At 40.3% G+C, this 27,606-nt stretch overlaps 1 protein-coding gene across 9 annotated transcripts; it reads left to right on the top strand.

The window, feature by feature from the left end:
* Positions 1-19: 19 nt before the first annotated feature.
* On the top strand, positions 20-27,000 carry BROX (BRO1 domain and CAAX motif containing). Of its 9 annotated transcripts, none has more exons than XR_009818318.1 (18): positions 20-174; positions 1,836-1,966; positions 4,084-4,190; positions 5,605-5,701; positions 7,289-7,384; positions 8,047-8,119; positions 8,471-8,576; positions 9,120-9,209; positions 9,963-10,048; positions 11,257-11,338; positions 12,205-12,355; positions 13,711-13,870; positions 14,347-18,786; positions 19,036-19,187; positions 21,214-21,343; positions 22,875-23,072; positions 25,077-25,216; positions 25,656-27,000. XR_009818318.1 is itself a non-coding variant. In XM_061991474.1 (13 exons), the coding sequence occupies exons 2-13, from the start codon at positions 1,866-1,868 to the stop codon at positions 14,431-14,433; spliced, it is 1,236 nt and encodes a 411-aa protein (XP_061847458.1). In that variant the 5' UTR covers positions 20-174; positions 1,836-1,865; the 3' UTR covers positions 14,434-18,912. The 9 variants fall into 9 exon arrangements, 1 of the variants encoding a protein (XP_061847458.1); XR_009818320.1 differs by having other exon boundaries at positions 26,761-27,000; XR_009818315.1 differs by having other exon boundaries at positions 21,214-21,356; positions 25,077-27,000.
* Positions 27,001-27,606: the final 606 nt, after the last annotated feature.

A 27,606-nucleotide genomic window follows, 5' to 3' on the forward strand; every position in this document is an offset into this window, starting at 1 on the left:
CGCGGGGTGGGCGGAGGGAGAGGCCCACCGCTTCCGCCTCGGTATGTGTCATGGCGGTGGTCACGTGTCTCCTGAGGGAGCCCGCCCTCCCAGCTGGGTCTCGGCGGCGGTGCCCGGGCAGAGACCGCTCCTCCTCTCCGCTCCCGGCTCTGCCGCCGCGGGACGTCCCCACAGGTAAGCGGCGGCGCCTCTGCGCAGTGCCGCAGGCAGGTCGCCCATCCGGGAGGGCCGGTGTCTCCGCTGGGCCGCCGTGCCCTTCCGCTCCCGCCCCGTTTGTGGTGCTGAGGAGTCCCTACCGGCGGAGAGCTGCGGGGCCAAGCCGTGCATCCGTCAGCTGTCACGGGCAGGGGGACTGCAGCCGCAGGCCCGGGGGTACCCGGCGAGGCGGGGGATAAGCGGCGAGATCGATGCGGTCGGCCCCGGAACGGTGTCATCGGCCTTCCGCTTGCGCTACCTGCGGCGGCGGGTGTCTGACGGAGCGCCGGGAGCCGGGGCAGGGCCCGGCCGGGCGGAAGTGGCGGCGGGGCAGCTGCCGACAGCGTCCCGGCGCCCGTAGGAGCCCGACTCGCAGCTGTCAGCGGGGCTCGGGCGGACGGGTCGCATCGCAGTTACTGCTGCTGTGAAAGGGGCCGCCCACCCGTCTGTCCGTCCGGCGGTCGGTCGATGTGTGTCGCTGGCCCCGCGGCGTGCTTTGGCTAGGCGGCGGCGCGGGCCTGAGGCGGGAGGCGCCTGCGAGGAAAGCACCCTGTGCTCTGTCGAGTGCAGGCAGTAAAGGAGGTTTGGACACGGAGGATCTCTTGTTAAGTGCCTGTCAAACCGTCCCCGGGCTCCCAGGCGACCGAGCCGTACGGCAGCACCGCCTGGCTGTGCAGACCGCTGCGCAGGTGTGTGAAGATGTCGTGATAGGTGCTGACAAGGTAAACGAGTTCCCTGCTCAGGAACACCTGAACGGTGGCAGGGGCTCGCTGTTTGGCAGGTTTGTTTGAGGTTTTTTTAGGAAAGCTGCAAAGTGTTTTATAACGATGAATTTAGAGATTCAAAAGGGATCATAAGATGATGGAGGTGTTGGGAGGTCTCTAGTCCAGGTTGGCTTAGGGCTTTAGCCCGTGAAAGCCTTGGAGCGTGCACTCTACCACACAAGATCTTTGGGCAACTTGTTCCTCCTTTTATCTAGTACAGACCTCTCTCATTTCCATGTATGCCTATTATGTTTCAGAATCCCTCGATGCATGGCTATTGAAAGCTCAGTGGAATGCTTATGTTTTATATGTTTGCTGAAATTAGGATAAAAAATGGTCTGTTTTAGCTGCACGCTACGAAACTTTCAGGGTTCTTACACGTATGTAAACATATCCATGGTTTTAGCTACAGTTACTCTGTAATTGCAGTTTCATCTGTATCAGTGGTGCTGCAATAAAAGCTACCAATAGATTGACCAGATTCAATTGAATGACCTCAGTAAATTAAGATATACCGTAAATTACAGGAGAAATAGCCTTATGCAGGAGGTAACAAATGTGGGGTGTTTTGAGTAAGAAAGTATGTGGTAATACAGAGCAAGGTAGGTTACAGCTTTTTGCCTAGCTTAAAATAGTTGTCTCAGGAAGCATATATGATTTGAGAGAGTGAAGTTCTGAAACTACGCTGATGTATGATACAGACAAGTTGTGTGGAAGGTTAGTGTTTCTTCCATGTAATTGTATTAACTTTGCAAGTTAATTTCTTTCCAAGATGTTTACATTTGGAGTATATTTTTTGTGATCTGAGGAGTGTGACGTATATAGTATCTCAGAGGTACCTGTTCCTGCAGCTGTTCTTTTTTTTCTGCACTTTAGATTTGGCGTAAGCAACACTACAGAAAGAAAATGACCCACTGGTTTCATCGCAACCCTTTGAAGGCTACAGCTCCAGTTTCATTCAACTTTTATGGGGTAGCTACTACTCCAGCTGCAACAAAGGTTTGCAAGTAAGTGTACTTGTGATTAACTTTGTTCAGTCTCTCACAGTTTACAGGACATCCTTGAAAGTAAGGATTACTTTTCAGTTTTTATTCTGAAGCTGACTAGAAAGATGTAGGCTGTGAGACAAAAAGACACTGACAACGCTCAACATTTAGTTACAAAGAATGAATTATCCAGTTTTCAAGTCTGTGTAGTATATAGCAAGGCTCATTATAATAATGCAGAGGCAAAAGAGTAAACATCTCATTGTCTTTCTGATGACTCTGCGTTCTTCTGGGAAAAGATTACTTAAAGTAATTTCCATAAGTGAATAATGCTTGACTGTTCTATTGTAGGTAAGAATACACTGAAAAGAGATCTCAGCCTATTTTACAGATCTATTCTTGTCTCTTTCATGTACTTATCCCATTCTAACACTGAAGAATGTTCCTGCTTGTTATATCCATCCTCCTGCACCTCTTGGTAGATAGAGACATAGTTATTTCACTTTATGTTTACGTAGTCACTAAACATATGAAGAAAAAGATGGTTATCAAGGGGAGTCAATTTGGATTCACCAAGGGGAAATCCTGTTTGACCAACCTGATAGCCTTCTATGAGGGCATAACTGGCTGGCTGGATGAGGGGAGAGCAGTGGATGTCATCTACCTTGACTTCAGCAAGGCTTTTGACACTGTCTTCCATAACATCCTCATCAGAAAGCTCAGGCAGTGTGGCTTGGATGAGTGGACAGTGAGGTGGATCGAGAGCTGGCTGAATTACAGAACCCAGAGGGCTCAGTGGCACAGAATTGATCAATGGCACAGAATTGAGTGGGAGGCCTGTGGCCAGTGGAGTTCCATAGGGATCTGTTTCAGGGCCAGTCTTGTTCAACATCTTCATCAATGACCTGGATGAGGGGACAGAGTGTACCCTCAGCAAGTTCCCTGATGACACCAAACTGGGAGGACTGGCTGATTCCCCAGAAGGCTGTGCTGCCATTCAGCGGGATCTCGACCGGCTTGAGAGTTGGGCCGAGAGGAACCTCATGAGGTTCAACAAGGACAAGTGCAGAGTCCTGCATCTGGGAAGGAACAACCCCATGCACCAGTACAGGCTGGGGATTGACCTACTGGAGAGCAGCTCTGCAGAGAGAGACCTGGAAGTCCTGGTTGATAATAAATTGAACATGAGTCAGCAATGTGCCCTCGTGGCCAAGATGACCGATGGCATCCTGGGATGCATCAAGAAGAGCATGGCCAGCAGGTCGAGGGAGATTCTCTTCTCTCTCTACTCTGCCCTGATGAGGCCTCATCTGGAGTCCTGTGTCCAGTTCTGGGCTCTCCAGGTCAAGAGGGACAGGGAACTTCTGGACAGAGTCCAGCGCAAGGCCACCAAGATGATCAGGGGACTGGATTACCTTCCTTGTGAGGAAAGGCTAGGGGAACTGTGGCTGTTTGGTCTAGATAAGAGAAGACTGAGGGGGGAGTCTCATTAATATATATAAGTATATAAATGGTGGACAGGGACATCCCTTTTTTCTATTGTATCTAGTGACAGGACAAGGGGTAATGAGATTAAGCTGGAACACAAGAAGTTCCATTTGAACATAAGAAAAAACTTTCACTGTGAGAGTTACAGAGCCCTGGCACAGGCTGCCCAGGGAGGGTGTGGAATCTCTTTCCTTGGAGGTCTTAAAAACCTGCCTGGACGTGTTCCTGTGCGACCTGATCTAGGTGACCCTGCTTCGGCAGAGGGGTTGGACTAGATGATCTGTAAAAGTCCCTTCCAACCCCTATCATTCTATGACTCTATGTTACAACAGTGGATTGATGAGTACTGATTATCCATAACTGCTTGACCAAAATGGGTTCTACTCAAAACTCGAGAGTCAATCATATGTATCCAGAGGATAAAGGAATTTTTTTCTGTATTTATTGGTGTCTTGCTGATGAAATACCTTTCCTTGCCTTCAGATAGCTTAACTGAACGCTTAGCTTCACTTTCTTAGAGAAAAGGGTGGTGATATACGTGGGTGGGTTATACATGGATGGGTACTTTTATTAATAGTACATTTGGGGGTAGAATTTCATAGGTGGGTTTTTTTTTTATTTGTTTGGGTTTTTTTTTTCCCTCCATAAAGTGATTTGAGGTTATCTCGAACACGATTGTTGGAGCTGTTTACAGACTCGAGTTGTAACCCAGAAATGATGAAGAATGCAACTGACTTGTACTTCTCACTCCTGCAAGGTAGGAATGTTTTTTTAACAATACTGCTGATACATTGAGACATATATAATTTTAATAACACTTCTCAGAATGTGTATTGTGCTAATCTTCTGTAAAGAAGCTTTGCATTTCTCAGGAGGGAGAGTATCTTAATGGGTTCTATGCTTGATACCTGTCATTGGTACTCACCAGGCTCTTGCTACAAGTTTCAGTGTCTGTTGTGACCCGGGAAGTACTGAGTGTTGGCAGTCCTGTCCTCTTGCTTTTAACCTCAATTCTGCTTCCTGATGGAGGAGAAAATGTTTATTTGTCTCTTAGATTGTGGTGATAATTGCTATATTGTCTAGATAATAGACTTGTTGCAAGTTTACACTTCTGCTATTGCTTGTCTTAGGTGTATATTTAGGTGCTTATTAGCATAGTATTTATATACCCTTGAAATCTTCACCCTGCCAATATTTGGTAATTCTTTCTTAGCATACAGATGCTCAGATAAGTTTCTTAGGACTTAGTTTTCAGGAATCAACTGATTCATGGAAACTGATCTTTCAGTCTGTAGGAAATGGAGCAGCTGAAGCTGGTTTAGTTCTCTCAGTCCCTGGGAGAGTGTAAGCTAATGTGATATTCTAGATAAAGGTAAGATAACAGCTCATGTTGCTGCAGACAGGATTTGGAGAGTTCTTCAGGAGAGCATGATGCTTGGTCACTAAAATCTTATGGGTGTGGAAGGAATGAGTATTTTCAATCTTTGTAAACAGGAGACAGCATCTAGAGCTGTAGCCCCAATAGCTGCTGTTGCATGCCTTGAGTTCTCAAAGTCTGTAAGACCTGATCAAATCAAAGCCTGTCTTGCTCCTGCTTGAAAAATTCCTTGAGCCTGCTTATACTAGGATTTAAACATCTCATAGCATGAGCTTCGTCTCACTGACTGCTGCTTTCTGGGCTGCTGGACATAAAGAACCAATTTTGTATAGCCCTGGAGACAAAAAAAAGACGATGACTAGGACAGTCTGTGCTAGTTGTTGACCAGGCAGCTTCTCCTGGAATTTCCTGACTGCCACTATGGTGGCAGAGACAGTCCTTCAGCTGCCCCAGACATCTTGTACCTGGATCAGTGCAGCTCCCAACTAGTCTCACCATATGGGACATGCAGACGTCTACAAGATTTTCCTTTAATAATTAAGGCTCACAGAGTTGAATTGGCAACCTGCTGGGCAAGGAGTTTTCTTGTAGGTAGCCAGTCTGGGTTTTTGCACATCTTGTTCTCAAGATACTGGGGAATAAAAGCCTTGGAAAGTAACACAGGTTTTGAAGTAGTACAGCAAGAAACACCCCTTTATCTATATCCTTGTTCTCTTTGATCCCCATTCCTTCATCACTTATTGCTGTTTCTTACTTTGAGATTGCCTGTTGGTACATTTTTTTTATTCTATAGGTTTTATCCTTTCACTGGATGACTCTTCCCAAGAATGCAAGTTGAGATATATTCAGAATTTTAAGTGGACAGACACGTTACAAGGACAAGTTCCAAGGTACGTATGCTTTTACGATTAGAGAGTATGCAGCTGCTTTCTTCTGGTATGTGTATGCACATGCATGTGTGCCAGCACAGATACAAAGGAAAACTTAGAAGTGCAGCAAAATGTTGAATACAAAGTAGTTCCAAAACTGTTGCTTTGTGATTTGGTAATTGCTGTACTGTATTAGGTGTTCTGAAGTGTGTATTTCTTTTATGTAAAGCTATGGGTAACACATAGCTGTTGTAATGGTGCAAGTAATACTCATCCAAAAATGTAGAGAAGCTAGGAAATGCACATACAAAGACACACACAGGCAACATAGTAACCAGCAAGGCTGACTTGAAGGCACCCCTTGCTTGCCCTCCACTTCCTTATGTATGCTGTCTCCTCCCACCTGATTACCCAGGGCTCAATTGATTAACCTGCAGCACATATTTCTGATAACTGGAAGTGGTTTGCCAGCTGTTATCACTTTATTGAAGAAATTTCTGGCTGATCCAAGTCATAGTTGTACCCACACATGACAATGGTAGAAGTGTCTTAGTTGATACACAAACTATACCTACAGTTAGCTAGAGCAGTACAAAGCAGAACCCTGAGAGTACTGGTGAATTGAACAGAGATTTTTACTAGAGTTTAAAACTTTATCTCTTGGCACTATTGCCTGAACAGTATCTTGTGAGTTTTTTGAAGTACAAATGTTGCTGAAGATCTATTTTTTTCTTGTTGTCTGAAGCTCCTGGTACAGCTACTTCCTAGTACAAACAAACAAAGCGTTTGTTTTGAATAGGAGTATAGACCTATAACCTTCTGGATTATTCAGTTGGGTCTTGCTGTTGTAGGTAACTGTTGTATAACCACGCTTACAAATTTGGCAAGCTTTATGTAGAAGAAGTGTTCGACTTCCTCTAAGCTTTTAATCCCCTTGGAAGACAATCTGTTGATTAGGACTCTCTTCTAATTTTCTTATGATCAAACATACTTCTAATTGTACCAACACTATTCTTTCCACTTCCACACCTTTCTTTTAAAAGTTTACTAGTTCCTAACTTACACTGAGTTTGTGATTGCAAATTCTCTTTTAAAAGACCATGTCTTTAGCTTCTGAAATTTCCTGCTATTTGCACATGCCGTTTGCAGTTACATAAACGCTTGCAATAACATTCATTTGAGGGAGATGTAATAGACTCTGACTTAGTAACTTAGCAGCTACAACTTTAAAGTAGACATTCCAGAGCAAAGTTTTCCACAAAATGTGCAATTAAAAAAAAAAAAAAGGAAAAATGTCAGCCACACCCAAAGCTGAACAAATCTTGAGTTACTGTTTTAAAATAAAAGTTCCAAAATGGGAAGGATAGGCCTCTGAATATGGGAAATTACAATTATGAGCTCTTAAAGGGAGTAAGTAAAAATCAAAGTCTCTTTTTAGGCAGTCAAGCAAGTAGGAGGTTCTGAATTGGAGATTGTTGACTTCTGAAATGGAAAATATCTTATGGAGAGAAATGTCAACTTTCACTATGTGAACTATCGTCAGATAGAATTTGTCAAAACAAAATGGAAGGCATTAAATTGTTTGGGGGTTTGTCTGTCTGTCTTCAGCGCGCAGCAGGATGCAGTGTTTGAGCTGGTTTCCATGGGATTTAATGTAGCTCTGTGGTACACAAAATATGCATCAAGACTTGCTGGAAAAGAAGAGTAAGTGTTTTTCTTTTTTTATTAATTCCATTGCAGCAATATTCCACCAAAAAACTTAGCAGGTTCTGAGTTTTGACTGCTGTAGTACATGTCCAGCTGAGATAGTAGGAGTTCAAGGAGGCAGTTGGACATTACAGCACATGAATAAAGGTCAAGTGCATTTCAATCCCTTCTTGCGCCGTGAGCAAAGTATACTAGTACCTTGGGACTCTTCTGTAGAGAAAGTGTTAGTTGTGAATAAATATTTCATCAGTCCTGCTCTAAACATCCAGGTACAAAATTGAGATTTTCAAAATCCCAGCTTTACTGACTTCTAGCCTTACACGTTTCTAAAGCTTTGGCTCTTAACACTGAGGTTACTTTTACTTGAGAGTCATTACAAGGTCTTATGTTTCTTTTTTTAAGTGACTTGTATTTATTTATTAAATGATTGGACACTGTAAGAAAATTCTTTACCATGAGAGTAGTACAGCAGTGGGACAGGTTACTTTAAAGAACTAGTGGACTCTCTGTTCTTGAAGGAGTCGAGGTTCATCTAGACAAAGCCGTAAGTGACCTGACGTAGTGTTCTCGATAGTCCTACTCCGAAGCAGGAAGTGGGACTAAATGACAACTAGAGAGCCTTCCTAACTGAAATTAATTGATTCATTCTTTATTCTTAGTATAACAGAAGATGAAGCAAAGGATGTTCACAGAAGCCTGAAGATAGCAGCTGGGATTTTTAAACACTTAAAGGTAGAAAAACTCTCTTTCCTATCTGTTCTTTAAGTTGTCTCTAAGTACTTGACTTTCTGTCTTGGAAAAGCCTTTGCTTTTCTGATGACATTACAGAATAAACAAATACCTCAGACTGTCTGAATGACACAGAAAAAAAAGAAGAGTATTAATATGTTATGCTACCACACAATCCCTGCTCCTCTTTCCCAATGGCTCTGGAAGAGTAATTCTTCTCTGTCCAGCAGCACATGCAACAGTTGCAGCTGTCTTGGGATCTTCACTCAGTGTCCCATCTATTTAGGATAAGAGACTTGCTTTGCTTTGGCAGCAGTGGTATTACTTTAACTTGGATATTTGCTTCGTACTTAGGAAAGTCACATTCCAAAATTGATTACACCTGTAGAAAAAGGAAGAGATTTAGAAGCTCGACTTATAGACTCATACATCATACAGTGTCAAGCTGAAGCTCAAGAAGGTATCTACAAATACAAGTTTGTTGAGGATCGGAAATGACAGCCTTTGTGGGTTACTTTGATGTCTTGTGATATCTGCTTGGCAGCAATGCCTTTTTTTTTATTTCTGAAGTAGTGTGGCTTATTGGGGTGGATTTCTTTTAAAGAAACTTAATGGACAATTATAGGAGGGAAATGTCAAAATCAGTCTGATATTACAAATGTAACCATTTTGCAAGAACTTACGTGTGGCATTTCTCTCCTTTTCTTTTTTCCTTTCAGTAGTCTCTTCACCAAGATACTTGTCTAACATAAATTCCTTTTTCCTTTAAAATATTTGCAGCTTCTCTTTACTAGTCAGTCCTCAGTCTAGCCTTCCTTCAGCTTTGCTGTTAATTTATTACCATTCTGTCCAAGAAACAATCTGTCTTTATTCTGCAGTTTGCTTGACTGCACAATACTTATTTTCTGCTCATGCAGGGGTGTGAAAATGCTAAATGCCTCTGCTGATTTGATGTGACATTTTCAATTAAACTTTAATACTGTGGTGTGGAATTCTTTTTCAGTGACAATCGCTCGGGCTATTGAGCTGAAACACAATCCAGGACTAATAGCTGCTCTTGCTTATGAAACAGCTAATTTCTACCAAAAAGCTGGTGAGTGTCTTGTTTTCTATCCCTAGTGACCTGATTTATGCGTTCTTGCCAGTAGACATACTTCACCCACCCATCAGTTGCAATGTTAACGCTGTTTCTCAGTGGGTACGCTTCTGTATTTAGCTTCTATTTAGGACGTTTAAGGCTTCAGTTATCAGCATAACAGCTATATTTTGACAAGGCCTTTTGTTTTCTTGGGAATCTCTTTCTGGTGCTAGTGGTAGGAAATGTTAGTGAGGGGAGACAGAAGACAGAGTAATGTCTTGAGAGTATGCAACAGGAGCAAATGATGGCTTGATGCAAGTGGAGTGTTTCAGCTGCCTTTGGGCAGCAGATTTTGATGCAGACTGTAAAGTAAGCTGGTCTATGGGTGTACTGAGGCAAGTGGGGATTATGCAAAAATATGGAAGTCAATGTAGAGCGTTGTAACGTGGGCTTTTATAGCTTGCTACTTGAAATTAAACTAGGAACAAGCTTTGAAATGCTGCCTAAAAATACTTAGGAAAATCAGCCTTCCAGACTTTGTGGACAGTGGTTTCAGTGATGGGACAACCCCATGATAACTCAGTAAACTGATGTGTTTCCTTTTTTTTTTTCTCTCATAGTTTCTCTGTGCCTTTGCAGGAGTAGTTTCTCATTTATTTCTACTTTATAGCTAAGATCTATTGCTGTTTAAGAATTCTGGTCTTTGAGTGTGTGCACTTTCTCTTTTTGGAAAGGTCTTAAAGCATAATTTTCCTTTTCTGTTCATAGATCAAACATTATCCAGTTTGGATCCAACCTATGCAGGTAAATGGAGGAAGTACTTAAACTTGAAGACCTGTTTCTATATGGCCTATGTAAGTACTTTGGTTGGCAACAGTCACAGTTTTTAGTGTTGTGTGAGGGCTAGATAGGGAATGGGGACAGAGCATTGCCTTGACTTTCTTTCCGTGCTGTGAAAAAAGACTGTGTGGTGTCATTGGCATTTGAAGTGTTTCTGTTGAGCCAAGTGAAATTACTGCAGTGGGGAATTCAGGTTGAGCACAATACTTGTCTTCCATTACCTGCATCACAGTTTGGTTCTAGGCGTAATTCAGAACTGATCATTGTTTGGAAGGCCCTGAATGAAGTTGCATCAAGTGATGTTAGGTACCATTCCAAGTTCTATCCCTTTTCACATGACCGATCTCTTAGTAAGTGCAGCGATGCTCTTGTGATCATTATTGACTCAGTTTGCTGATTACTTCTTTACCAGAGCCTGTAACCTATCTTTCTCATACTGCAAAAAAAGGCACAAACTCTACAGTTAATACAATTGTCTTTCTCTTATGTTAAACCTGTAGCTAAAAGCTGCCTGCCTTATTAGCAAGTTCTAGAGGTGAGGGAGAGACAGAGCTGTGGTACTATGTGGTTTTTAATATTTGTGTAATACGGGCGATGGTAGATTTAGGTAGCACTTGCTCTGCTGTGAGAACAGATGTTGAAGAAAGGTATGCAAGATAGTCAGTAGTTCATAGGATTGTTCCTTTACCTATGGCATTTAGAATTCAAATTCAACAACTCTTGATAATAGAAAAGAGGCAATTCAGTTCTCTCTGGAATACCCTACTGTCTTCAAACCTAATGTGATGGAACGGGACCTTTTGGGGTGGAAAGATTATTTAGACTATGGCTAAATATCTCAAGCAGCAGAACAGCTCATCTCTTCTGGATTCACTGATGTTTGTTGCAGATTTGATTTTTAAATGTTCAAGTAGTTTTATTTTTTAGAGTCTTTGCTTTGTAAACTTTACTAGGGTTCATTCTCTTTCTGTGATGGGGAGGGAGAGACAGAGATGTTTGGACCAGATTATATACTAGTGCTTTTGGTAAAACAACCTTCATGAAGCTTAAAGTTACTCTGGGCTAGACTTGAGACAGCATGCTTCATACCTACCTCATGATGTTTATGTTGAACTGCAATGCCCAGTGGAAGCTGCTTTGACTTCCCAAATTGTCAGCTGTCTGACAGGAATGTGTAGATGTGCCCCATGATGTTGGTAATGGTTTTGTCCTCTCCCATTAGGCTTATTGTTACCATGGGCAAACTTTACTGGCAAGTGATAAATGTGGGGAAGCAATCCGATCTCTGCAGGAATCAGAAAAATGTAAGTGGGATTGAGACTGGGCTACAGGGTCTGATGATGAAACTCCTGTTCTGTTTTGCTGTATTGTAAACTTTGCCATCTCATGTAAACTTAAGACTTCATCTGTCACCTTTATCTGATGAAAATGCAGCACGTATTTGAACAGAGGCACTGTATTTTTTTTGGTCTTACCAACGACCATCTTTTTTAACAGTGCTGCAGAAAATGTCATCCTCACTTCTGAGCCTGTTAAAGATTGGCTTCGAATTGTCTGCAATACAGTGTAAAAATCACTTGTCTAGTCGTCACAGTTTCTCGTTTGTATGTTAAGTTACTGCAGTGTTTTCTGTTTTGGAGGTAGCTCTGTCTTAGATAGCAAATTGAGACCATTTTTAGTTGGTTGGTTGTTTTTAAATAAGTCTCAGTAACATATTTCCTTTCTATTCATTTCAAAGGTAGATTAAGGGAAGTATGCAGTAGTTCAGGGTCTTCTGCCCATCCTTCTCCCTTCAAAAATATTGTTACCCTAACAGCTTATGCTGTGTAACTACCACAATGTATAAAAAACGCTCAAATCATCAAATTGGAAACTTTTAGTATTAATTTTTAAAACAAACACAAAATTTATTAGGAACAAATTAAGTTAGCTTACTTTCAGTAAAACAAATACTGCTGTTCAGAGAATCAACTATGCATGGACACCTTCATGCCTTCTCTTTTTCACTGCCATGTGGCGCAGTTTTTGGGCTTATTGTTGCATTTTTTTTTCTAAGAAGAAAGAAGCCTGAATGTGTTCTAGTAGCTCCTAAAACTGAAGTCCTCTAGATACGAACTGTGATTTCATACAGTCATATAAATTATTTTTATTACATTTGCTTCTTTCAAAGTTTTTGCCAAGGCTGAAGCATTGTGCAAAGAATATGGAGAAACCAAAGGGCCTGGGACTACTGCCAAACCTTCTGGACACCTCTTCTTCAGGAAATTAGGAAGTTTGATTAAGAACACGCTAGAAAAATGCCAGAGGGAGAATGGATTCATGTAAGTAATTTGTGGTTGATACAGTACTCCATATGCCATGTTATTACCTTATTTGCATTTATTTCAAGATGCGATGGTCAATTTTACTTGCCAATTCTCAATGTTTCTTTAGGGCATGGCATATGTCTTAAAGATGAATTTGCAATTTTGTAGTTTTCTCTTAGCAGATTTGCTGTGGGTCTGTGCTGTCACCCTCTCTGTGTTCTGTGCCAGTTCAGCAGGGTAGATTGGACTGACGTGCCAGAGAGGTTAAGCAGTTTTTTTCCTTTGTTTGTCAGCCACTTTGTTTCTGTTTGTTCTGCACAAAATAAAGTCCTGTAGAAGTTGCTGTGTTGCTCTAATGTTTCCTTTCCACCTGCTGGAATCTGGTAGGCAAAAGAGAAGGGAGGGGAAGTAGAGAAGATGTCAGCTGATTCTGGTTTTCTAGCAGAGGTTTCAAAATATAGCCAGTGAAGAATATGTTTGGGGTGCTAGGAGCTTTACCAGTCTAAGTATAGTTGATATTGTGAATAAGGTTTTCTGTTAGTTAATGCTCCTTCCAGAAAGAGTTTGAAAGCAGTTTAAACTAGCAAGATTAGTTTGCCTTTAGTATTCTTTTGATCGTTTCTTTCTCCTCCCTCCTCCTCTTATGATTTAGTATTCCATAATAGGTTCATAATTTTCCTTTTTATGATATTTAAAGACTTGTTTAATAGGGAAATTGACTTAAGAAAAAGAACTGTCAAATACATCAAGCTGAACTGCAAATAGGAAAGAAATTCTCTGCTCTGCTTTAGTTCCAGTAACCATTGTCATAGCTGACAACAGCAGCATACAGGAAATTTCAACAAATCCATGTCTCTCTAGAAAGAAACTTTGAAAGAGAAACCAGATAACCAGTTACTGTTTTGGGAGATGTGCCTGCCACAACACAGGAAATAAGGTAGTAAGGTAGCGTGTGTCAGTATTTGTCAGTTGTCAGCTCTTGTTTGTTTGCCAAGGGTAGATTTATACCTTCCTTCAGGCTTTTTGTTGTAGCAAGTCTTTGTGAGTGTTGTTGCTGTTACACACAATGGCACATTAAGACTGACTAGGAAAAGAACTGACCTGTTCATCTTTCTTGGTAAGTATTTTAAATCCTCATTTGGATTTTTAAGGTCTTTTTTTTGGACAAAAAGTGCTCTTCTTATTCAAGCACTGGCAACAATGGTTATCAAGTAAGAAAAAGCCCCAGTAGAATGCAGTTGCAGGTGCCTCAATGAAATGGAAGAGAGCAGTGATTGCTACTGTAAAGGTCCAGATTGCTTTTCTTTGGAATTGCAAAGGGGACTTGCAGAGTGCATTGTGTTTCAAATTGTTGCTGTATTCTGTTACAGCTATTTTCAGAAGGTGCCAACAGAGGCTCCACAGCTGGAACTGAAAGCAAACTATGGCTTAGTAGAGCCTATTCCTTTTGAATTTCCTGCCTTGAACGCACACTGGACTCCTGAAACACTTGCAGCATTTGATCTCACCAAGAGGCCAAAGGATGACACTGTAAGATGGGCTTATGTACTTTATTCTGTGTGTAATACAGAGCTACTGTTTTTCTTTTCTCTTGCGTTCTTCAGCTCAGCACAGGGTGCAGATATAAAGCTTCCACTTGAGCTCGTGTTTCCTCTGTTCCAGGAGGCAAGTCAGTTAACCTCTCCACCACACTGCCAGCATCTGGAAATGAGGAGGCTTCTTTTTTTAAGTCCTGAACAGGAAGAAGCTCTTTAATGTGTATATGCTAAAATGTTACAGGAGTGAGTTATATGGAAATATTGTCTTTTAGAAAATGATTCATTTATGGATACTGAAATAGAGAATATTTGTTTTTCCCCCTTTGGTCGAGGCTTGCTTGAAGCCTTCAACCTTGAAAAGAGAGGGGATATTTAGATTAGAATATATAAAGCTAGGCATGGATAAGTACTGTGCAGACACCGTGGTTTGTACTTGTGGTATTTAGGTTTTTTTCTTCTTGCTTGCAGGCTAAACCAAAACCAGATGAAGAAGTAAAACCTCTGAAGGAACCAGATATAAAGCCTCAAAAAGACAGTGGATGCCAGATTTCTTAAGTGCCATAAGTGCTTTGAATTGACTTTGAAACTGTATTAATTGGACTTTGGGGCTTCAGTTCTGATCTCCCTTTTTCTGATTCTTCTTTTTTAATTTAGAAAACTAATTTATTTTAATTTAATTAGTATGAATCTGTCTTGCTTGAGAATGTGGTGGATTTCTAGCAGTTTATTTATATCTGACTTTTTGGGTTTAGTGGAATGTCATAGAATGAGTGGGCTTAAATGTTCCTCCTGTGCCTCTAGAGAGGTGTGTTTTTTTGTGGGTTGAGTTTCTACCCACAAATAGCAAAGGACGGATCATGATTGTTAACACTTGAAGATTTTTCCATTAAACTATATGGTATATAATGTCAAATTCTGCAAACAAAAGTTTGCACAGTTATATTTATTCAGGTTTTGTCATTCAGGCTTAACACCCTGTTGTAGTGAGTGAAAAAAACCTATAACACCCCTATGGTATTTCACAGGACTTTGCCAGAACTTGGAAAACTTTAATATCTGCTTAACTGGAGCACAACTTACATTCTTCTGAAACTATTAGCCTCTGCTCTTTCCTCTATAGACTAGGGTTCTTGTATCAGAATATGTATTAAGTACTTTAGCTTGTCTGTCCTTAAATTAACATCCTTTACTATCAAAGTGTATGTAAAAGTGATGCAGCAAGTAATATGAAAGTGCTTAAAAGTAGTTCATCATGGTGTCATTGATTCAGAGTTTTTGAGTTTTGAATTATTTGGTTAAGTTTGAAAACTGCAGACAGTTAAAATCTTGGGGTACTAGAATTCAGGAAGTTGCCATGTGTAAGATTATGGAAATATAAATAAGGTGCTGTGCTTCCATCTGGGTAGTGTCTATAAGAAGCTGTTGGGAGAATAGGGAGAAGAGATGAGCTGAACATCTGATAGCACAACTGGGAAACCAAACTCCAGGTTTCCTTTATGTCTCTTGTGAACAGTGCTGTTCCTCAGCCTTTGCAGTAATGCACTGAAATTAGCTTCTTCTAAAGAGAACTTGCAAAAAGCCAAGCCCAGTCAAGGCTGAGAAAAAATTTTGTAGAACTTGTGTCTTCCATTCTGCCTACTGTGGAAAATGTGATAACATTCTTCAGTGCTGAACATGGCAAAACACCCATGTCAGCAAAAACATAGAATTCTGATTTGCTGCAAATGCAAAAGAATATGATGCTTGTCTTAAGAGAGTCTTGAAGTCATAAAATCAGAACTGTAAGATCAAGTCAAACCACTAACCTAACAGTACAAAGCCCACCACTAAACCATGTCCCTCAACATATCAGCTACATGGCTTTTCAGTTGAACCTCATGCAATTGGCCTCAGTCTGTCAATCCAGCCTGTCTGGGTTCCTCTGTAGAGCCTTCCTGCTCTCAAGCATGTGCTGTACTTCACTTTACCCGAGAAAGAAACTGAACAGACTGAAAATGTTCCTGTTTCAAGAAAACATGTTGGCATATGCAGTTATCATGGTGATGCTGTAACGGGATTCCTCTCTTTGTACTGTTTGGATTGCCTCATCTTCCACTGTGGTGTAATTTGGTGCTTCTGTTTGGAATCTTTTGTGGTACTTAGGGTAACTTAGCTTGGAGGGCACACGTGTAGCTCCCTCTGAAGACCTGTGGAACAGAAACTGTTGAGGTTAACAAGAAACTCAATTATCTTCCTGAAATTTCTGAACCAAACTATACAATTTGTTGCAGCAAAAGGTGAAGAGGCTCTTAATGCTGGCTCTTGTGGGTGAATCAAATGCAGAACTCATTGTTTCCAGTGATGGATTTTTCTTTCAGCCAGTTGTGCACACAAAAATAAGTGTAAAATCAGCTAAATTGCTTTGGAAGATGTTTTCTGTTTTGCAAAGGCTTACGTGGGTAGAGGATAATGAGCATTAAGAAGAATTTATATCTAAAATTGGTATGTTTCTTCTGATGCTGCACAGGGGCCTGGGGTATATTTTTATTAAGAGTTACTCAAATCTGTTAATAACTTGATCAGCTGCATTTTTAGACTTCTTGCATTGTTAATAGACCAGCTTAGGTTTTGACAGAGTAGAGTGTGGAGCTACTTTGTTTATATAGATTTTAATTCTAAAAATCTTACCACAGCAGGAGCCATCTACATCTGCTGAGCCTGCCTCCTTTAAGGATCAAGATGCAGTTAACTCAGTTGCATAATCCTGATTTTTTTATTTACTCATTTCAGATGCCTGTGTGAGACATACATACATGTCTCAATGAATTTTCATTCTGTGCAGACTAGATTCCTTTTTCCTTCCTCCTCTCATTTGCCATTCCACCTGCTACACACTGTTCCCTTTGTTCGCTGATGCATGTTTATGTCCTGGGACTGATTTCCAATGAGGCTTTTGCCCATGGGTGTATTTCAATATCTGAATATCTTGAACACATCATGACTAAATCATTCCCAAAAAACTCCTCGGGAAAGATTATTTTATGGACTTGCAATTCTTTGGATGCTTTCTCAAACTAAGCAGTTTGTTGGAATCAAGTTCACTGTAAATAGTTTAGGGCACAACCAAGTGGATTGTCTCAGATTATGGCATTACTTAAGCCTAGCTGCGTAACCTCTTATGCCATAGCTGTTTCAGTAAATATGATGTAGTGGTTTAAAAATAGACTAATGGAAGAAACTGATTCACTTCACATGTGTTGCTTTTCAAGACAAACTTTATTTACTTGTAGTTAAAATCCCGTGGCAAACAATGGATAGTTTTGCCCAAAAATAACAAACTGGAGACCATTTAGTTTGCAAAGTAGAGTGAGCTGTGAGTCAGCCAGCAGTTTTTTCTTGGTTTTGTTGGGTGGGTAGTAGCAAGAATTATTGTAAATAATAAGCAGATTAACTGTCCAGTATGCTTAAAAATGTGCGTGAATTGACTGGGAGTTTCAGTTAATCTGGAAACCAACAGCCACCTTCCCTCTGTTATGATTTCCTTTTGTAATTTTTAAGAATGAGGTATTTTGAATCGTGACTTTTTAATACTCTAATGCTGCAGGAGCCTGTTTTTGTGGCCTCTTTCTGGTTTGAGAGGCTCTTGTGGCTGAACCTGCAAATCTTGTTGGTGTAAATAGTCTTAAAAAAATTGTGCCTAGTCTAAACTAGGACAAAACTGCAGTTAAATAAAATGCAGAGTGCTGGGCCCTCTATTTTGTGCTTTTAAAAATGCAGTGATTGTCTTTTAATCTAATATAAAACCATTAATCTCTTTGTAAGATTTCTATTTAAATTAAATACTTTCCTCCATGTGTTTAAATACACTTCCTCCATGTTTTGTGTTCCTGGGTTTACAGTAGTTAAACATTTAATCCAACATTTGACACTCCTAGAACTGAGGGACTAAATATGGTCCTTGGATGCTGATGTCTGCCTCCCACTGCGTTCAGTAGAGGAGTTTTGCCTGTCAGCCTATGGATGACATTTAGTCACTGAAATGTTCAGCATGGATATATGGTGTAATGATGGTTGTGGTTCATACTGTAAGGAAGAAAACAGATTCTTTTATCTTTATAGAATAGAGCCAATTTTGCACTTCAGGAAGTTCTCATCTAGCAATTTCAGAATAATATAACATGGTTGTAAATATTCTTTCCTGTCATTTTAATTTTGTTGCACTGATTTCAGTACTGTGCTATTGGTAAGGTTTTTATGGGAAAACATTACTAAACTGTATTTTCAGTTGTCTGTGTATAAAACAAACTCATGAAGCATATCTCTGCCTTTAGTATTGGAGCAACATGGAAAGAGGCAGCAATTAATCTGCTTTCTATGTCAATTCAGAGAAATTTAAGGCTTCAATTCAGAGAAATTATTGGCTGAGGGATGATATGTTTCATCCCATCGTTTCGTCCTAGCTCTACATTTAGTTCCTAAATTGAAATTTCTGCATTAACATAAATTCTGTTCATGTCTATTAATTATCCATTATTAAAAATCTGTCTCTGAAGTTCATTGCTAAATTATCATAGCAGCATAAACTTCTTTTTTTTTCCCTTTGTCCCGCACGATCTGACCTGGTTGAGTGAGGAATAAAGCATAAAAATGTAACTGGCATGGAAAAGCTATTGCAGCAGGTAACTGTCTCCAGATTTTGAGCGCAGTATAAAGACCTTTCCATAATGTCTGTTGGTTTCACTCAGATCTTTCCCTGCTGGTGATGCTCTCCAATTCAACAAATGATGTCACATGGCAGCTGAGAGGGTCCTTGATTAGCTTTTTTTGTAGGAAGGTCTACCCCCTTTGGTGTTGGTGCCTTCCTGGATTACAGCCTTCTTGAAGCCATCTTGTGCTCTGAATAATCAAGCTTCAGTGGAATCAGCTCTGGTAAGACTGACCAAGCAGCCTTATTTTGTGAAGACAGTCACCCTGCAATCTTAAGCTTCATAGTTTGAAAATTTGTACATAACCACAAGTTTCAGAATATCATTTACAATAAACAATCTAAATGCATTGGAGTTTGTTTGATTATTTACAATTTTAAGTATAGTAACAAGGAAAAGTGTCTGTTTGGACTGCTACTCTCTCAAATTTAATGCAAACATGATAATCACAGAGAATACTTTATCATTGCAGTATGCCCAAAGGAGGACTTGAGTGAGCAAGATACTTGTGTGAATCAAGTGCATATGGAAATATTACCTACAGTGAAGCACTTGAACCCACGGAACAGGAAGGGAGGAGATGGAATTTCCAAACTTCTATTTTAACACAAAGGAAGTAATTAGGTATGATTTTGTGTGCCTGTACAAAATGCTAGTCCTTGCAAAAGTCTGTGATGCTGTAGGTTATTGTATGTGCTATGTGAAAGTTATTTGGGAAGTGCAGATTGCTGGCCACTTCTCTACGTTGCCAGCAGGTGGCAAGTACATTTGGAGGACACATGGTTTCTCACTCTCAGAGGCACGATTGGCTCCTTTAGTAAACACATACTAATGGCTTTTTAGCCTCTCGGACTTTGTCACAGATTCTAGAAGAAAAAAAAAAGTCTTTGTCGAACTCCGATGTCTTCTATTTCCTTCTGAAATGGATCTTTTGCCCTCAACAAGGTACACAGAAAAGACCCAGATGAAAAGGCGTTTTCCTTCAGACATGTTGTGACTTAAAAGTATCTGTCACTGATTCCATATTATTTTTCCTCCTTCCTAGTTATTTAAAGGATTTAAATTTCTGTGTAGTCTTTTGAGAATAAGAATTGTTTGGCTATAGAAAATGATCTTGTTTTGGAGAATATCAAATACTGCTAAAGGAATATGAAGACTGGACTGTTTTGAGCGTAAAACTTGACAATGGAATTTGACAATCTGGGAATTTGACAATGTCCTGGATATTAACTGTAAGACAAACTTTCCTCTTCAATTTAGAAACTTTTTTTTTTTCTACTTTAGGGAGTTTTTTTGCCCAGTATCAGATTCCATTGTTTCAACCAGGGAGCCAAACAAACAGGTTGATACATTTAAGGAGCCTTCATAATTTTAGCATGTACCTGTTGGGCTGGATTTTTGCTTTGTATACCTCCATAAAGTAACCTTTTCAGCAGTCTGTGCTGAAATGGACTAACTGTAAAACAGATTTCCAAGTCAGAAAGTTGTTGGTTTATGTTGGGAACTCCTAAAACCCCACAATTTCCATCATGCTGGTTTGAAAACAGATGATGAATTGCATAAAACACTTCAGAAAGCTGAGCAGCTTCTTGAATGTGAAAGACTTCCCTATCCGTGTGCTTTTTCTAGTGCCTTATAGGCTGCTTTTCATGCCTTCACTTCTAAGTCATGGGGGAAAATCCCTAGATTTCTGTGTGTTACTGCTTTCCCTATTTTTCCTGCACAATTGAGGAAGAAGTGAAATAACTATCAATGATGTTAGCTAACATCATTAGGCCAAAGTGGATGAATGGACAGTTAAAACTGTAAAACTGCCTTTTCAGATTAGTTGTCCACACATTGTTTGCTTCGTGAAGGTGACAACTGAGATTCTGGTGGATACCTGAGTAGCAAGCCTTATACTCATTTGTTTTCAGTAACTTTGGAAAATGCAAGACTCAACATTGTTATTCTGCGCTGGATGTTGTAGGAAAAGTCTGCAGGAGTTTTTTCTTTAAACCGTGACTTCAAATCAAAGCTGATGGGAAGACTAAATAAACCATGTGTTTCATGTTTTGTGACTAGCATGTTCGTATCACCTGGGCTGATGACTTTGCTCAGATTTCTAACTCGATCACAAAGCTTATACCACAGTACTTTTTCCTGAGATCAATGAAAGTTGCCATTGTTGTAGTTTTTGTTGTGTGCATGGTGTGGGAACTCGTCTGACAGCACAGACTTTCATTCTTAAATCTTTTGCCTTTTTAAAAACACAGCAAACCTTACAGTTTTCCCCTAGTTCTTATAGGCAGCAGGTATATGATTGCAACACACACACACACACAAAAAGAGATTCTCTCTTGTACAGCTCTACTTTCTACTACATCAGACCCACCTAGAAGTTAGAATTTTAGCAAAGTCAGATTTAAGTTTCTGTCAAGAAAGAGCTTGAATAAGCACAGGGATATCAAATGTGCTCTGCTGTTAGTTGCTCAACAAGCAGGCAATGTTGTGAAGCACACAATGGCTCTGAAGTTCTGATGAAGCTTTTGCAGAGCAGCTCATTTTGAGTAGGTAGGGAGTTACTTTTTAGACCTTTTTTGGTGCTAATACATAAGTAGACACAGGATAACAGTTCTAGGAATCATTGTTGCTCACTCTTGTTTTCCAGGGAAGTCAATTCTTGATCACAGTTTCTTTGTCCTGTACCCATCAAGGTTTCTTCTGTCTGGCCAACTGCTTCCTATCACGGAGACTTCCACTTAGCCTACTGGGGATGTCTCAGGACTCTGGTTAAAGAGGTATCCTTTCCTTGTATGTTTACCAGCTTGCCTTTATGGTGGCTCCTCTTAATCTTTAAGTTCCACTCATAAAAAAGCATTACAGTTGTCCTGATCAACCTGAGTCCTTGTCTACATATTCAAGTACCTGTTTCCTGATCTTTGAAAACCAAACTTTTGTCTTTATTATTATGATGATTATTATTAATTCTAGGTGAAGCCTCAGTAGCACAGTGTGTTTTTTCCCTGTCTGAGCCAGACATGCATCTCCTGATATCTCCAGGAATCACATCTGTCTGTCAGAGCCACATGATAGTCTTTACTCATTTTGCTTTGTGCCTCCAATCTGTCTGTCTGTCTTTTGCAAAGAATAACTCGCCTTCAGTTTACAGTGTTGATTTTGATAGCCCCTAAATATTTGCCCTGTTGAATTGCCATAAAATGAGTCAGTTACCTTCTCCCATGTGATACCCAGATCCTCTTCTCTGCTGAGAGTACTTCCCTAATTTTTGGCCCCAGCAAGTTAGTCTATACCTTTCCCCCCTAAGTAAAACACAGAATATAACAGCACCAGAACAAGAGCATTCTCGAAGTACTGTAGTGGAGCTATGACCACTAAGGGTCAGCAGAGCTCACGTTTTCTGCAGTTTTGTGGTTTCTGGTCAGTAGCGTGAAGTCTGTAGAGGCAACAGGCCCTCTAGGTGCCTGTGTAATACACATGGTGTGTACCCAGGAGCATACTGCAGCTTTAAAATGTGAAGAGATATAGCAAGTTATATCTTTTACATCAGGTTACACTGAAAACAACATGTTTTTAATATGGTGACATCCAGGAGCCCGTGCACACTGTGTGACCAGGTGAGCAGCTGCCTTTCCATAAAGGTTATCACTAAGGCCATGGAGCAGAAGCACTGACAAACTCTCTTGCCTTGTGTCCCAGCAGCTGCTCAGTCCCAGGGCCTGGCAGCCCCTTCAGGGCTTCTGCCTTTTAGGAAGAAAGCGATGTGATGCTGCATACGCCTGCATAAGGTTTCTCTGAGGTCACATACGAGGTTTACATGATTTGGTAGTGAGGAGATTGTAGGGGTAACTTCTGGGAGAAGACACCAGAAGCCGCCCTCATCTCAGACAGAGCCCATTCCACCTGGTCCCAACAGAGAGCTGCTCCTGCCTAGAGCTGAGTCCATCACAAATGCCTTTTCTGCTTCCCACACTGCCTTGTGAGCAGTTGGGGGGGGGGGGTGCACAAGTGGCTGGGAATGGTGACAGCTGGGACAAGTGACCCTACGGACCAAAGCATCTGAGGTGCTCTATAGATTCTCAATAGATGCTCTATTTGCTGAGCATCTCAGCAAATAAAACTGGGGAGGAGAGAGGCTGGTGGAGGCTGTTTCAGGGACTGGCTGGGCATCAGTCTGTTGTTTTTCTGTTGTTTTTTTCTTTTTCTTTGTTGTTTTCTTTTTCACTCCTGTATTGTTTTGGTTTTTTAAATTAAACTGTCTTTATCTTAAGCCACGAGTTTTGCATTTTACCCTTCTAATTCTTCCCACAGTGAGTGTGGCTATGTGGCGCTTAGCTGCCAAAGAGCGATGTGATACCATCAGCATCCACTGAGTGTCTGCAGAAGAGGAGTGCAGCAGCATACAGGAGAATTAGCCGTGAATGTCTGGAAGAAAACACAAATACAACAAGAAATCTCCATGGGGCAAAATATCAGTATTAGAAACACGGGAAGCCAGAAATATAAGAGGTAATTACAGAGACCACCAGTGATTCTTCCAATCACCACATTAAACAGGATACAACTGAGGTTAACGTGAACCCTCCCTCTGGAGATCTCGGGTACGGAGTTATGAATTCTAGGGAGGAAACATGCAAGTTTGCCCTTTTTATCTTATTTGGTTTGACAAACTGGCACACAGATTTTAGGTGGTTCATCTCTAAGATTTTTATCTTTCCAAATTCAGATCTTTGTATAGCTGTTGCATATGTTAACTATCCTAGCAAAATCTGATGGTCATGGTGGGATTATTTAAAGCAAATAATATATTAGCTGAATTTGGCCAGTGTGAAGAGACCAATTAAACAGGCTACAGGCTTTTTTCTTTGCAATCTGACAGATCACTTTGTATTGCAAGATGAATGGTACAGGCCTCTGTTTAGTGCAACTTCATGGATAAGCTTCCCTCAATGTTCAGAAGTACAGCTTTCTTCTTGTTTCTGCTGCATAGCCCACACTCTCTTGGAGATTGAATATCTATTTTTGGGTAGTTTGAATTGCAACAACTGAATTTCTTAGCAAGTTATGCTTTCTTTTACTTTTAAAATATTGATTAGCGTATTTTAAGGATGGATTAACTAGGATGCAACCACTATTCAAGCAACAAAGCCGGTAGTTTGCTATTTTTTTTTCCCTTTTAATACTTAGTGGCATTGTATCAAGGGATCATCATCGGGATTTAAAACACTTGATGATTTTTTTAATTAGGTATTTTCTTTTGTTCAGATGATATAAACTCTATAAACAATGACATAATTCAAATTGCACTGCTTGGTGTCAGCCTACCATTTTTTTTCTCCAAAGGATGCATTTTACAGTGCTCAGAAAGAAACTCTCATTGGTTTTGGATGCCTAGAGGCAGCCTTAGGATGAGCAAAAAAGCAATTTGGAAACAATAGAAAAACCTGATTTTTCACACTTGTGCGTGATTATCATTTGTCAAATACTATTCTTATTTCTCTTTATCAGTGTTCAATATAAGCCTTTGATACATAAGCCTTTTTAATCACAATTTATCAGATTTTCATAACTTGAGAGGTAAAGGGTAGCAGAGGAGGCTTTGCAGTTGGGACCCTGCTTGAAACATGAGCAAGAGGTGAATGCAGCTCACCCATCCTGCTCCAACTCTGACATCTTGAAGGTTTTTGCTACTAAAGCAAAACTAGTCCATTTTTTAAATGGAACAGCAGATTTGTGGGTGGTGTTTCCACACTGTTGCCCTTCAGGACTTATTTTAACTACGTTTTGTGGCTTCTGTTATTGCAAATGTCTTGATATTACCTCACCACAAAAGCTACAACCATCAATCAGCCCTATGTGATGGAGCCTCTGTGTTCAAGGTAACTAGAAGCACTGGGACAACTAGAATGTTTAATTGCTCCTAATAGAAGATACCAAAATTATTTGCCTTTTAGCTAATGAGTGCTTCACAGTTTTGTTTTCAGGAACATGGAGATGATGGAGGGAGTTCTGAAGGAAATGAAATGGACTTTTTGAGTCAAAAAATCCACCTTGGGGTACAGGGCGTTGAAGAGTGAAGTACTCAGGCCTAAACAATATGCCCCGAAATAAAGTTGCCCTCTAGATGAACCTCACAACCTAGTGATATATCTAATGTGTACAGTATTAATCACATCTGATAAAAGCTTTGCTGTAACACTAACTGAGTATCAGTAATCAGTGGAGTAATACGCACATCTGGCCTTGATCTATTCTGGATTTGCCCACATGTTTCTCAACAATGTGGTTGGGACCAAAATGGAGCAGGGCTGTGAAACCAGACATCTACTCTTGTTAAGCCTCTATTTAAAAATATGAAACCAGACATCTAATCTACAAATAGAGAAGCTCCCCTTGGTTTCTTCCTGAGCCTTGGCCAGGTGGAATCCACAGGGAAGATGACACCAGATGTTTCTGCATTTGAAATCCCAAAATATATTTACTCAACTATATAAAAGCTGGACTCTCTTGCAGTGACTTTGGAGACCTCACCCACAAGTGGATGCACTGTGTAGGACTTCCCAGTTGCCAGGGATGGCTCTCCTGATCCTTGCTGCAACCAGGGCTCCCCAGCGACTGCAGATCTGGATGATGGCAAAGTATTAGGGCAATTGGTGATGTACCTTTCTTAATCACTATCACTGTCCTTATGTAGTAATGATTAGGTGCATTACCTTACTTACGTTCTTTGCTGCTTAAAGGTAGAGCGTAACAGGCTTATTGTTGTAACTAAATGCATTATCTTATTTTCTGTAATATTTTGAAGTAGATGGTAAAATAGGACTGCTCTTTTGGTTGGTGGCTGTGTCCTTTCCATCAACACCATCATTTGGCAAAACAAAGACCAGTTAAGGATACAGCGAGTTTCTCCCAGAGAGCTTTTGCAAATAATTTGTAAATATTAATGAAGTTTCAGAATGTGACCCAAAAAGTGTCTCAACTATTGAAGTCTAAATCTTGCTGTTCCAATACATCTCTAATTAAAGTAATTTATAGGCTATGAATTGTTATCAGGCCATGGCATAACACATCTCTTCCCTTTGCCCAGCACAGCAAGATTTTAATGTTCAGTAGAGAAAAAAACAATACAATCATTGAAGAGAAAAGGGAGTTTTGAGATAACGAACATGGACTCTGTGGCATCTACCACTTTAAGTAAGCTGTGGAGATAGCTGGAGCTTCTGTCATCTAGTTCCCATTTAACTGAAGCTGTTATTTTCTGATGCATGGATCACAGATCTGTCACTAGCTGGTCGTTTCTGAATGAGGAAAAAAAACCAAAACCAAATGAACTTCATCTGTCTGAAAACACGTAAAATTTACCTTTTAAAATATTTAGCAAAGCAAGTGAATTAACACTAATAATAATGATTTTATTAATTCTTGCTCTCCTGAGTCGATATTTTTTTGGCAAACTAAAATGTCAGTCAGTATTTGTAAAAAGGTGAAGTGTCTTTGTAGACCACCAAGCTAATAAAAGAAGACTTTACTTATCTTACTTGATATGCTGCTTCAATAATCTTCTTATGAGACACTGAATATTTTCCTAAGCTACTTCTCGTTGCACTTTTTTGATTACTTGTACACATGAAGAAAGCAAGATGAACATCTGGAAGAGTGAATTATGGAAAGTGCTACGCAAGATGAGTTCTCTGGTCAACACTTTTGAAGAGATATCTAAATTATGCTTTTATCTGACAGTTTCATGGTAGTTGAGAAAAAGCATGTCAAAAAATTGGGTTTGTGTGGGCCTGTGTGATTTCTGGCTAGGAAAATGAAATAAACAAAATTCTCCAGTGGCTGGGTTGTCAGTTGAAAATGCAAATCAGTGCTCCTCTGTTGCATGTGCTCTGATTGCAATGGCTTAGAGCATGAGGTTTTTTTACAAGAGTAATCTCCCACCCCAAAAAGCCATTTTCTTTCTCAACTAGGGAAAAACAAGTTTCAGAAATACAATCACTGAAAGCCAACATTTCATTCATCTACATGCAAATCAGCAGTATACACCACGCTTGAGTCTCACAGGAAAGATTGGAACTGACACAGCCTCCAAGCAAAATGGAGCTTAGCCTATTTCTGCTGTGAAGTGATTGAAAGCCATGAATTTTCCATCACTTTCTCACAGGCTGATGAGTGTCTCCTTTCCTTGGCATTTCAGTTTCTTCCTAATTTCAGAATTGGAAAGTTGAACTGTTCACAGCTCTTGCTGTATAAAGCAATGGTCAGCATCAATAAATGTCCCACTAAGATGTCATGCACCACAGGCCTGTTTGCACTGCTGGATGAAATACTGAAACTGAAATTATTTCCACTACACAGAACTGTTGTCTTCTGATAATTCTGTTGCATATTAAGTCCTGAGATTTGATAAAGTGATGCTGTGGTCAAAGCAGTCGAATTTATTCCTCTTAGTCATTCCTCTCTATGATTTCTTTGTTGTTTTGTGAGGTTTTCTAAAGTTTGTCTTCAGAATCATATGCCCACTGGAGAGACAACTTACAACTATGCTGTTCCTTTTTCATATTCCTAACTCTGTCTCTGAGAGCTCTGATCTTTTTCTTTCAGCTACTGATAACACTGTTTAGGGGAGACTACTGTTCTGCTCATAGCATGATAAACCTTTGGAAAGTAACAGCCATTTCAATCATCAGTTTTGATGTTTCACTGCAAGACAGAAAATGCCCACATCTTTCTTTTGCTTGCAGAGCTGCTCTCACTGGTTTTCTCCTACTTTGATAAGTAAGTGATGCATGACAGAAGAGGCTTGCAATCAGCTCCTTCTGTCTGGGTAATGTACACAGGAAGCTCCATTTCCACCCTCTTTAGCTTTTGAAAGGTTACCTCTCTTTGCTGCTTCTAGTTTATACCTGGTGATATCTATGTTGGCAAGTTAGTGGTAAAGATGAGATCTGGAGGGAATGTTTCGGTGAAGGGTGCCTGCTGTGAACCTGCTCTATCAGCTCAATTGGGCTCCACTTGCTGAAAACTCAAATGAAGTTGTATA

Source organism: Colius striatus, chromosome 2, assembly GCF_028858725.1.
Source record: "Colius striatus isolate bColStr4 chromosome 2, bColStr4.1.hap1, whole genome shotgun sequence".
Lineage (NCBI taxonomy): Eukaryota > Metazoa > Chordata > Aves > Coliiformes > Coliidae > Colius > Colius striatus.

Excerpts from the sequence above, each read along its gene's own strand:
- BROX (XM_061991474.1), top strand. The coding sequence starts at position 1,866 with ATGACCCACTGGTTTCATCGCAACCCTTTGAAGGCTACAGCTCCAGTT. Across the intron at positions 5,702-7,288 it reads TTACAAGGACAAGTTCCAAG|CGCGCAGCAGGATGCAGTGT; the intron begins GTACGTATGCTT and ends GTCTGTCTTCAG. Across the intron at positions 8,577-9,119 it reads TCAAGCTGAAGCTCAAGAAG|TGACAATCGCTCGGGCTATT; the intron begins GTATCTACAAAT and ends ATTCTTTTTCAG.